The sequence below is a fragment of the Lytechinus pictus genome, chromosome 9 (genome assembly GCF_037042905.1).
Source record: "Lytechinus pictus isolate F3 Inbred chromosome 9, Lp3.0, whole genome shotgun sequence".
In the NCBI taxonomy this organism is placed as follows: domain Eukaryota; kingdom Metazoa; phylum Echinodermata; class Echinoidea; order Temnopleuroida; family Toxopneustidae; genus Lytechinus; species Lytechinus pictus.
The window spans coordinates 6,213,751-6,225,775 of record NC_087253.1 but is presented as its reverse complement, the minus strand read 5'-3'; the positions used below and the strand labels follow the sequence as shown (position 1 = coordinate 6,225,775).

Genomic DNA, 12,025 nt, shown 5'->3' with positions numbered 1-12,025 from the left:
GGGGTTAATTATTTGAAGGGGTGAATCCAATTATCAGAACGGGGGGGGGGGGGGTGGGGTTAACGCTCTTTGACAAAAAGAAGTTGGCCGCCACTGTCAAGTTGACAACTGGATACATTTCTGACAATCAAGCAAAAAGAAATCAAAATGGAGTGGGTGGGAACTTGCCCCCCCCCCCCCTCCCACCAGCGCCTGATTAAAAGCATTTAAAACAATTTTCAAGAAGAATCAATAAAATTGATAAAAAAGAGAATCACACAATTAAAAAATCAATCCCATGCTGAAAACTACATGCTGATTCTTCTCATTCTTTGCCTCGCCCCCCCCCCCCCCCCCGCCCCATCTCGTCTCGAATTTTGGGGAATACCTTTTTCATGAGGTGATGATTAAACTTTCTCTGTCTTAGCAGATACACAACTCGATAATGTACTGCCACATCACATGCAAATCACAGACAAATGCCAGACTCTCTCAGACCATGTCAGACATAAATATAAACAAAGGAAATTTCCACGCCGTGTCGTGAGCCACGTGGGAAGGTACATTGAATGGACACACTTTTGATGCACACAAATAATCCCAGACACATTTCATCATAACCTCTCAAGCATTGGTTCTGGACGTTACGATCGCGTCTCTTTCCCCCTCTCTCTCCCTCTCTCTTTCTATGCATTGCATTCGCTCGTGACATGGCTTGACCTAAACCTGACCTAAACGCACCCGTACGGGTGCGTAACTCGAACTTTTGAAGACAGTCGGGGTCAAAGTAATACATATTCATGACCGTGCAGCGTAAAAATCATGGCGCGCTGACATCATTAGCAACATTCGCGGAGACTCCTCCTTACGAGGGAGGCCTTCATTTCCTGAATTGGACGTGAACGCGTATCGTGGATGACCATATTTTGGGAGGTTTTTGAGCTATTATTGGCGGAAAAATGTCAATTTCTCTTCGCTTGTAACTTTGCAGTAAAATGGAATAACTTCAAGAAATTCGGCAGTTGGTATGAGTGAAATTTTCCCTATAAAATGATTACAGTCATAGCACGTAAGTCCAACCCTATCCAAAGATAAAAATTAGGTCCGGTCTCCCTACTCATACCTGACGTAGACGGCGCTATTCAACAAATGCACAATCTTCAATATAAAAAATAAAACAGAAAGAACGCCTTGAACACAGGCCAAAATGCCTAACGATTTCTCCGCGGCATTAACAACTATCGTAAAGGGCGCTCCATTTATCAATAAAGATGGATGCTAAGCTGTCTATGGCGACAAAATTTGCCGCAAATATTTACGAAGAATTGTGAGAAATGGTCTGAAAATGCAACAAAAGAACCGGTGAGTACCGATTAAACATTATCAATTTATTTAATAGAACATATTTAATTACTACAATGTAACAATTTCTAGATAATATTGCTTAGTTCTAAGCTAGGGCGGCCCAAATGCGCGTGAGTGGAGTCCCAGTTTATTAGCACGGGTAAGTACGTATAGGGGTGTCGCCTAGAGTGATCACGATATCTTCATTTTGCCAGCAGATATTATCATAAAAAATATGAGTTCAATGTAGTACTTTACTAGATCTATAGCATTTTGTCGTCAATCTGATGTGGTAAAATTAGGGATATTACTAATAATAAATCCTGTGAGGGAAAGAGGGTGGAAAGTGGGGTTAACAGAAGGAAACTGTCTTTACCTACTCACCAGACAGGAGTTGGTGCAAGGCACGGTGAAAATAAAGATAAACCAAAAAGCAGGCCCAAAGTAACTTGTAGATATGATTACTGGTGTGAAGTATTCTTGGTGTAGATGGCTAGTATTGGTGTGATGTATAATTGCCGCAGCTAGTTGAAACTCGAAGGGCGAAGCAAAGGTAGATTTGTGTAGAAACACAGACGTCCTCGTCTCGCACCGGTCGACTATCAAGTGATCATCAGATCCCTTGGCTGGCCTGACTATGCAGCTATGCTCAGACCTGAGTTGTGCACCCAAGCATGGATGAATGCACAGGGCTTGGGGGTTTGGGTCTATTGTTGTGTGCACACAGCCTCTAGCCCATAGTACATGTATATTCTATGCTCCAACCAAGGAGGTGGTTGCTCCAACCCATCCCACAGTACTACATACTATGTAGGGAGCAGTCGCGCGTGCCCCAGACTGTGGTACATTTTACCACACTGATATAGCCTAGGCCTAAATATCTTATTCTTAATTAGCTCACCTTTTAAGTTTTGAGCTTGAGTTTTTGTTATTATCATTATGTTAATTAACTCTCCACAAAAACTTTGGTCCGTGAAGTTAGGTCACACTTTTTTAGAATGGTTTTCCAGCACAGCATGCATTCGTCTATCGGAATAGAATTTTGAGATCGCGATACCGGCGAAACCCCTTGGCCTTGACCTAGAATAGATCTATCTAACAGTTACATGCAGTAGAGAGGCGCACGGCCAATATGGGAGACTCTCTCCAATAGGGGAGACAATCTCCCACATTGGAGACTTGCTTTGCAAAAGGACAAAAGAAACGACACCAACAAAAGCATGATTTTTTCACCCAAAATTTTGTCTCACTGAGGTCAGAAGCCCATTTGTTTTGTGTGTGATTGACAACAAAAATCCTTATCAAAACAAAAGTAGACGGTGAATTTTTAAAGTAGACGGTGAAAAAGGGTAATTTTTCATGAGGAATCTGCTTATCACATTTTTATTTGCCGCCAAGTTAATCTTTTTGCAGCAAATGTAAACAAAGGAAATTGGACTCCAAAACTGGAGACTGTCTCTGATATTGGATACCCAAATTCTTTACAAAAGTCTCTGATATTGGAGATAATCTCACACATTGGAGACAGTCTCCAATATTGGCCGTGCGCCTCTACTGACATGTAGATCTAGGGCCTAGGGCTAGGCCTACTTCACATTTTCGTCTTATAGTTCATGATAAACAAAATTGATATTGCCGTCATAATGTGGAAACTTTTCTTGAATTGGTTTTGTACAAATTGTGAATATTTTGTGAACAAATTTAAGCCTGATGAATATTTTTTGAAAGTCCGCGCAGTTTAGACACCCCATCATACATGCCGCCGTGCACAGGAAAATTGAAGGCCCGGCGCATGCAACACTTGCATGGGATTGCGCAAATTTAAGATGGCTTTAATAAAATCAAGTCCTTCTACGAAACTGAGCGAACTATGTGAAGTCAATTTCCCCTAATATCGTGAATATCCCTAAAATATTTTTTTCTTGATGACGAAATATGGAGCTTTCATGCCTTTTCCTATTTTTTTCGTCTAAAGAGGGCATGCGATTTATCTTCATAATCATATCAAAGACACTACAAGTAAAAGACTAGATCTAGGCACTAAACTATTTTACCCGTAAATCGATGCAAAGCGTTACGCGAAGTCGGCCAAGTGTCCAATCTTTGTATTGTAAGACTTTGATGGAATGTTTGTTGACAAACGAACATAGGTTCGTACTGCTGGATTCGTTCAAGGCACGTAGAATTTTCTATTTTTTGTTTAATTTGTCATCGCTCTGGATGTGTTACGTGGCTGTATGGCCCCCATGGAGTACTTTTCCTCTAGCTTGTCTTTGTGGCAGCATACAAAGAGCTTTATCCAGCTTTTTTTATAACAATGGATTAAAAAAAGACACCAAATGTTGCCAATTGGAAGAACAAATGTTGATTGGGTTTTTGAATAACCAGTCTTGTATTGTACATTATATATGATCAGAGGTTAACGCCACCATCATGGATTCTAAACGCAAACCAGGGGGCTCTGCTCGAGGGCCTGGACCCCAGTCAAAGAAGGCCAGGGTCCAGGACTTCGAAGACCAGGACCCATCGGTATTCGAGGAAGAGCTGGCCTTGATGGAGCAGATCGAGTCTGAGATGGATTCTCAGGGGACCAATGGATCTGTTGGAGGACCAGGACCATCAGTTAACAATGGTGAATACATTTATATTATATTGACTGGCCTTGAGGGGTACATCAAATATGTTGCCCGCAACAGAATCATATTGGCCCGAGTCTTTAGACGAGGGCAATATGGTCCTTTTATTAAAAAAGGGCAATACATTTGTTTCCAGAAAGAAGTGCCAGTCAATAATTATTGTTGCCTACAGCTGTATTTATGTGTAATTCAAGCTATTATTTAGAACAATTTATATACCTGTTTGCTTATAAATAAATACCTAATTCTGATATTAGGTTATTCAAAAAATTGGCGAAGTAATCCTTGCCATGCAATTGTGATGTACATGTACCACGCAGTTGCGCTTCATGCATGGCGCGCACATACACTAAATGCGTACAAATCTTGCGCTTGGGTTTGATTAGCTGGGAATGCCTATGCACTTGCCGCGCATTATCTACAATGCGTTGGTTCACAAACTGGTTCCAACCAGATTTTGCAGGTACTGAAATCAGCGAACAAAATCGCCTCCTACTGCGCAAGCGCACTAGCAGAAATCTGGCCAATATTGCCCTCATGGCGTGTTTTCCTTCAGCAAGAAATTTACCCACATTGTGCTGCACTCACCCCAGGTGAGGTGAATGGGTACCTGCTTGGAAGAAATTCCGTGAATGCTTGAGCACCTATAGGTAGCCGAGCTAAAGCTGGGGTAGTAATAATAGCAGGGCCCGCTGGGAGAACAGTTTTCGGAACTGAAGTGGCTACCCTGGTGAAATATACTGTTTAATTATTATCATTATTATAATTACTGTTTGAAAATATTTTAACTTTATATAAAATGACCAATGCCTTGCATGTTTCCTGAACTACTATTATTCTTATTATTTTTTTTAATCAATACTTCATATACATGTAGGTGCCAATTTGCAGAGACAGCAGAGTACATGTCGGCATCCTAAGTGGCCTCGCCCTCCGCTGGCTCCGATCGACCCCGCGAAAGACTCGATCGTATTCCAACAGATTGATCTGGAGCATTATATTGGTAAGTATGTAGCCTTGTAGGGATAATTTTGCCCGAACGTCTGCATGGACCAGACATGCCAACCGTTCCCTTTTTAGAGTATTTGTTCCTCTTTTTTTGCTATGAATACACCAATACTTTTTTGAATGATTTGTTACTTTTATTTTAAATCTCCAATCATGGAGTATGTGTTACACACAGCGTGTGACTCTAGCGCTGGTCCGATGGGCCCAGACCGGTAAAAAATCACTGTCGGGCCAGTAACTTGTTGCATGAAAAGAACAAGTAAATTCTTGCCTACAAGCACATGTTTAAAAGGGTGAATTATCAAGTTTTCAAGTAGAGTCATTTCACATGTTTTTGTCACAGATCTCACTACAACAGGCTGGCAAATTTTAAAAATACTTTTTTTTGTCAAAAAATACTTTTAATTTTTTTTTTCCTTAGATAAAGAATACTTTTTTTGTTGTAGAAGGTTGGCAGGTCTGACCTACTCATTACTACTCAACTAAGCAAATTTAATGGTAAAATATGGAGAACTTTATTAATTCTTGTTTTATGTATGTGAGCATGTGTTCAATATTGAATCTTTTGAAAGTACTCCTAAATTCCTTCTTTTTCATCATACATGTATTTATAAATATATTTCGGACATCGCTCCCAAGCTCTTAGAGCTTGATGATCCTTTCAATATATTATTTTTGTGATTATACTAATGACAAATGTTTGTAATATGAATAAAATCAATCAATAATATTGATCAATATTTCAGTGAAAGGGCTAGTGCTGTATCTGAATCAGACACAACAAAATTAATGAATCTTGAAATCAATTTTAGCTCTATCAAATCAATAAAAAACAAATTGAATGTTTCTATACTTGTGTAAGATCTGATTTTAAAAATGAAAGTTTTACACAATTTCTATTATTGAATATTTATAAAACTTTAGATGGTTTTAAATAATAATAGTTATGATAATGCATTTCACTTTATGTACTGTCTTTTTGTAAGATACAAAGAAAAAATTGCGAAATAATTGACTTGTAAAAATAGGTCTAAAGAATAAAAGCTAACAATTTCTAACTAAATGTAGATATAATACATAAATTAGAATAGGTAACTGTAAGAACAAGATAAATAATACTAAATAATAATAAATTTATTAAAAGTGCCAATCCACTCTGTAAGGTGTTCATTGTAAATGAAAAGTTTTTGAATAGGTATGTAAAATTTTGATGTCTCCAGGAAGGCTATTCCTCTATGTGGGGCAAGCATGAGAAAAGAGTTTTTCCCCCTATTGCTATTATTATAATTCTATATTTCTCAAAGTTTTTTATCTTATTCTTTGATTTTTCTGTTTCCACATGAGCCCACTTGTTCCAAAAGTTTCATTCCCCTTTAAAAAATATCATTAACACATTATGTTTTACATATTTTGGTCTGAAATAATCCTTTGAATCGGGTGATTATCTGCCTTAAGAGTCTACTGTAATGCCAAAGTTCATAGGGGCGTAAAGTATCTTTTGTCTACTTTTCTAGGCTCGCACATTCAGGGCATGCCCGGTGCAACGTCGGGGCCCACCCCGATCATCCGGATGTTCGGTGTCACCGACGCAGGCAACAGTGTCATGTGCCACGTCCACGGATTCACGCCCTACTTCTACATCCCCGCCCCGCAGAATTTCACGCCGGAACACTGCTCGAAGTTCAGGGTTGGTCTGAACGACGCGGTCTTGGCCGATATGAGGTCTAACAAGGACAACCTGACGCAAGCTGTCTTAGCGGTTGATGTCATGCAGAAAGAAAGTGAGTACTGGGATTTCTTATTCAAAATGATCAAAGGGTCACGTTTGTGTACATTTCCCATTTAAAAATTGTTGTTTCCACTTCTGAAAATCTGTAATTCCATTTCAGACTTGATCTACAAAGAATATAAATTCTATTTCGTCATAGAAAATCTACACATCAAATACATGCATTCTACTTTGGAAATAGCAAATTCATTGAATTTTGTCTGATGAAGAATCACTACAAAAAGACTTGGATAATTTGGTCACATGGGGAAACACATGGGGGATGAAATTCAACGCTTCCAAATGCACTGTCATGAGGATCTCCAGAAAGCGAGTACCAGGACATACCAATTACTTACTCCTTGGTCAACAACTTCAGGAAGTAAATAGCCATCAATACCTAGGAATACATATAGAAAACAGCCTAAAATGGGATAAGCAGTCACAACAGGCAACCGCCAAAGGTACGAGGGCGTTAAACTTCATCAGAAGGAACTTCTATCACTGCTCTAAAACAGTGAAGGAACGTTTATACCATTCACTTGTTAGACCCCACCTAGAATACGCTTCGATAGCATGGCACCCAGGCACAGTCAAGAACACCAAATTGCTGGAAATGGTTCAGAGACGAGCCGCCCGGTTCGTCACAGGAAACTACACACGGGGATCCAGTGTTACTAACATAATGACAACACTTGGCTGGATGTCTCTCGAAGAAAGGAGGCGAAATCACCGAATCATCAACTTATATAAGATCATCCATGGAGAAACTCAACTTGACTTAAATAAATATGCCACAAGAAAAATAACAAGACTAAGAAGATCCCATGATGAACTGTATGACGTCACATCAAAGTTCATCACAACTACTCAACTGGCTAATTCCTTCTTCCCTGAAGCAATTTCCCACTGGAATAACCTCATAGCTGATATGGTAATATGGTATCCTCCAAAAGCACTGACATACTTAAAGCAAAACTAAACATGCAAAACCTGCAACAAAACAATACAGAGTAATAATACTCCCACTCTGGTCAGCCCTGAGTTACCCTTCCTGGTGGAGGACTTCAGGGATTGAAACTACAAGGTACAAGGTACAAGGTACAAGGTCTACATTATGTATGAAGCACATACTTTTTTTTATTTAAAACTGGTAGGTCTGGTTTAAAATGACGCTTCCATTTCCTATCCAAGCTATTGACAAATCACATTCATTCTTTCTAATTCAAAACATGTGCAATATGATTCATCATCCTGCTTTATGATCAGTAATGACTAGTCCAGATGTGGTGCCGTAATCATTGCTTTATTGATCATTAAAGGACCATAAAACCAGTGTTTCTGGAAAAAAAAATAGAATGATGAAGTTGAAAACATGTGATTTCCTCCCATTTTAGATGTGTATGGTTACCATGGAAACAAGATGATGCCTTTCTTGAAGATTACAGTTGCCTACCCGAAGCTGATAGCCCCTGCCAGAAGGATCCTGGAAGCAGGACTATCGATCCCGCCTTACCCGCACAGGGGGTACCAGACTTACGAGAGCAACATTGACTTTGAGATCAGGTAAATGCGAAACATTTATTATGCTTTTCTTACAGGCAAAATTTTCCCAAACGCAATACTACAGATAATGAAAAATCCATATTTTATTGTTCGAAATAGAATTCTGAGAATAGAAATATTCTGAAAATTCATTTTGCCCAATTGATCGTGGGCCTGGCAGCCACTGTGCAGCACCAGTTCGATGAGGCTCTATCCCTTAAGTATGTGTCGACATTTAAGTGCGACTCCAAGTCATACTTAAAGGAGAATGAAACCCTTGAAACCAGCTGAATCCATATCAAAGAGAAAAATCAAAGAAACATATTGTTGAAAGTTTGAGGAAGATTGAATGAATAATAAGAAAGTTATGAGCATTTGAATGTCAAGATCACTAATGCCATGTAGATCCTCCCATTGGCAATGCGACCAAGATCTGTGATGTCACACACCTACAACTCCCTCATTACTTTAGTACTTATTTCACTTATATTCTCACTTTTATAGAGTCTATCACAAGGTGAGGTGTTCTCTTTATGAGAGGACAAGTACAGAGGTTTCACAACATTATATCATTGATGAATCGTTTGTCATTTGATTAGAATGAGCAAAAAGAGATGTTTTGGGGTATATTTTCAGTGTCCAAAAGGGGAGAGTTGTTCATCTGTGACATCATAGATCTTGGTCGCATTGCCAGTGGGAGGATCTCCATAGCATTAGTGATCTCGACATTCAAATGCTCATAACTCTTCTATTGCTAGTCCTATTTTACTCAAACTTTTGTTAATCTTATTCTTTGATTATTCTGCTTTCACAAAAGCTAACTTGCTCCAAGAGTTTCATTCTCCTTTAAATCTTTGTGAAACACCCCCCCCCCCCAGATCCTCTAGTAACCAATGCATGAAGAGGTTTGAACCTGGGGCCCATTATGGCAACTACCATGGTAACCTTGATTTTGATTGGCTGCTGAGCTCTGTTGCCATGGTAGTTGCCATAACAGCAAAGTTACAACAGTTGTAACTCTTTATGAAACGGGGCCCCAGGTCACATATTTCGGGGCGGTGACACGAAAGGTCAGTCTGAGACGTAAATAATGTAAATGATCATATCTGGAGAGCGTTTCATCAACATTTTTGCCCGACAAGTTGTCGGATCTGACAACTTTCCTCGATTCTGATTGGCTGTTACTATGGAAACTGTCAGATTAAGGTAGAACTTGTCAAACAAGTCATATCATAAGATAGTCCCCAGATTGATACACCTCTGCAAAAAACTCAACAGCACACATTGCAGTATTTCTCTATTCTGATTACCTACATACATGTAGATTTATGGTTGATGCCGATGTTGTCGGTTGCAATTGGATCGAGGTGCCAGCTGGGAGCTATCGTGTGCGATCGTCCTCGGGGCACACTCCTGTTTCGGCGTCACAGATCGAGATCGATGTTGCGTGGGACCGCTTCATCAGCCATCCTGCCGACGGCCAGTGGCAGAAGGTGGCGCCCTTCAGGATAATGAGTTTTGATATCGAATGTGCGGGGCGGAAAGGTAGGCCACCTTTAATGAATGGTTCTAATTTATGGTTTATCAATCACAATATAAATTAGTGGTGTTGAAGTTGAGGCTTGATTAAAACCACTTTTCGATTATTTGATATGAATGGATTTAATTTCTACAAGATACCAATAAGAAATGATGAAAATCCATATGTTATTGTTCAAAATAGACATGAAATACTCCAAAAATTTGCTTTGCCCAATTGATCGTGGGCCCGGCAGCCGCTGTGCAGCGCCAGATCGACAAGGCTCTATCCCTTCAATCATTGAACGCCAAACAGGGTAGCAGCAACTCCCATCTTTTAACGTCTTTTGGTCTGACGCGGCCGGTGTTTGAACCCCCGACCTCCCGGTTGTGAGACGGACGCTCTACCAACTGAGCCAACACACCGGTGCATATCCATGATTTGAAAAAATTGTAATAAGTTGTCACTTTCTTGCCTCGAGATCTACCCAATGTACTGAAAATGTAATATATTTTCCCTGAATTATCCTGATTTTTTCGACAGGAATTTTCCCAGAAGCAGAGAAAGACCCCGTTATCCAGATTGCCAACATGGTGATCCGGCAGGGAGAGAGGGATCCCTTCATCAGAAACATCTTTACGCTCGATACTTGCGCCCCTATCGTTGGCTCCCAGGTGATGTCGTTCAAAACGGAACACGAGATGCTACAGGTAAGGATGAGGACGGTGGTGGTGGTGGTGGTTGTGTTGATGATGATGCTTATGTTGATAGTGGTGATAATGTGCATGATGATGATGATGATGATAATGATTATGATGATAATGGTGATGATGATGATAATGACGGTGAAGGTGATACATATGATGGTGATGTTGGTGATGATTATAATTATGATAATGAATAAAATTATTACAATTATGATGATGACGATGATGATGGTGATGATAGAATTATGATGGTCATGATGATGCTGATGATTATGAAGATGAAGAAGATGATGATGATGGTGATGATGGTGATGATGATAGTGATGGTGATGGTGATAAATATGATGGTGATGTTGGAGATGATTATAATTATTATGATGATTAAAATTATTACAATTATGATGATGACGATGATGATGATGGTGATGATAGAATTATGATGGTCATGATGATGTTGATGATGATGAAGATGATGATGATGATGATGAAGATGATGATAGTGATGGTGATGGTGATAAATATGATGGTGATGTTGGAGATGATTATAATTATGATGATGATGATTAAAATTATTATTACAATTATGATGATGACGGTGATGATGAAGACAGAATTGTGATGGTCATGATGATGTTGATGATGATGAAGATGAAGAAGATGATGATGATGATGATGATAATAGTAGTGATTGTGGTGGTGATGATGATGATGGTGCTGATAGTTTTGATAGAGCTGATATTTTCCCAGGTTGGTAATGATTCTGTTTGAAATTGAATAAAACAACAAAAAGTTGTAATCACATTTTTGAACTTTCACCAAATATTCACCTTAATGTCCAAATAATGGTCCCAAATTTCCTCACATTTCCAAACATATTTTCTTTTTCAGGCATGGGCTGATTTCGTTAAAGAAGTAGACCCCGATATTTTGACGGGGTACAACATCCAGAACTTTGACATCCCCTATCTCATCAACCGCGCAGCGGCCCTCAGGCTTGCGCGCTTCCCATTCCTCGGACGCCTCAAGAACACAAAGAGCGTGATCAGGGATGTCTCCTTCCAGTCCAAGCAGCTCGGCAAGAGAGAGAACAAGGTTGTCAACATGGAAGGTCGTGTGCAGTTCGATCTTCTACAGGTAGAGTGATTCAAATTGGCAACACAAGGGCATTTTGATATAAAAAATTATATCCACACTCAGTTTGATGTGTTTATGTTGAGATTGTGTGTGTAACACTGTCAGTCACCATTTTGATTACCATGAATTAGTAACTGGTTATTTTTTCAGGGGTCCCAGCCCATCAGGGAAAATTATTTACCTTTTTACCAGTCAGGGAAAAATTAGGGAATTCGATGAAAAATACCTCAAATCATGGGAAAATGCCTCGAATGAAATGGAATTTTGATCGGCCCAAAAGTCAAAAGCATGGTAGTCAGTCAGACTCTGTTTATTGTTGCATATCCATTGAATGACTGGTTATGGTGGTACTTATTGATTTTACATATTGATTTTATACTGGAAA

At 39.5% G+C, this 12,025-nt stretch overlaps 1 protein-coding gene across 6 annotated transcripts in view; it reads left to right on the top strand.

Annotated features, from left to right (window-relative positions):
* LOC129267923 (DNA polymerase delta catalytic subunit-like) overlaps positions 1–12,025 on the top strand; it is a 39,166-nt gene that overhangs the window by 4,371 nt on the left and 22,770 nt on the right. For 3 of the 6 annotated variants that reach the window (XM_064104562.1, XM_064104559.1, XM_064104560.1), the window contains exons 2-8: positions 3,740–3,955; positions 4,837–4,962; positions 6,482–6,748; positions 8,133–8,301; positions 9,605–9,825; positions 10,343–10,509; positions 11,395–11,640. In XM_064104562.1, the coding sequence (XP_063960632.1) occupies positions 3,757–3,955; positions 4,837–4,962; positions 6,482–6,748; positions 8,133–8,301; positions 9,605–9,825; positions 10,343–10,509; positions 11,395–11,640 (1,395 nt within the window). In that variant the 5' untranslated portion in view covers positions 3,740–3,756. Of the gene's footprint in view, positions 1–913; positions 1,049–1,218; positions 1,342–3,739; positions 3,956–4,836; positions 4,963–6,481; positions 6,749–8,132; positions 8,302–9,604; positions 9,826–10,342; positions 10,510–11,394; positions 11,641–12,025 lie in introns of those variants that run through there. The other 3 variants (XM_064104561.1, XM_064104556.1, XM_064104558.1) reach the window with 3 other exon arrangements.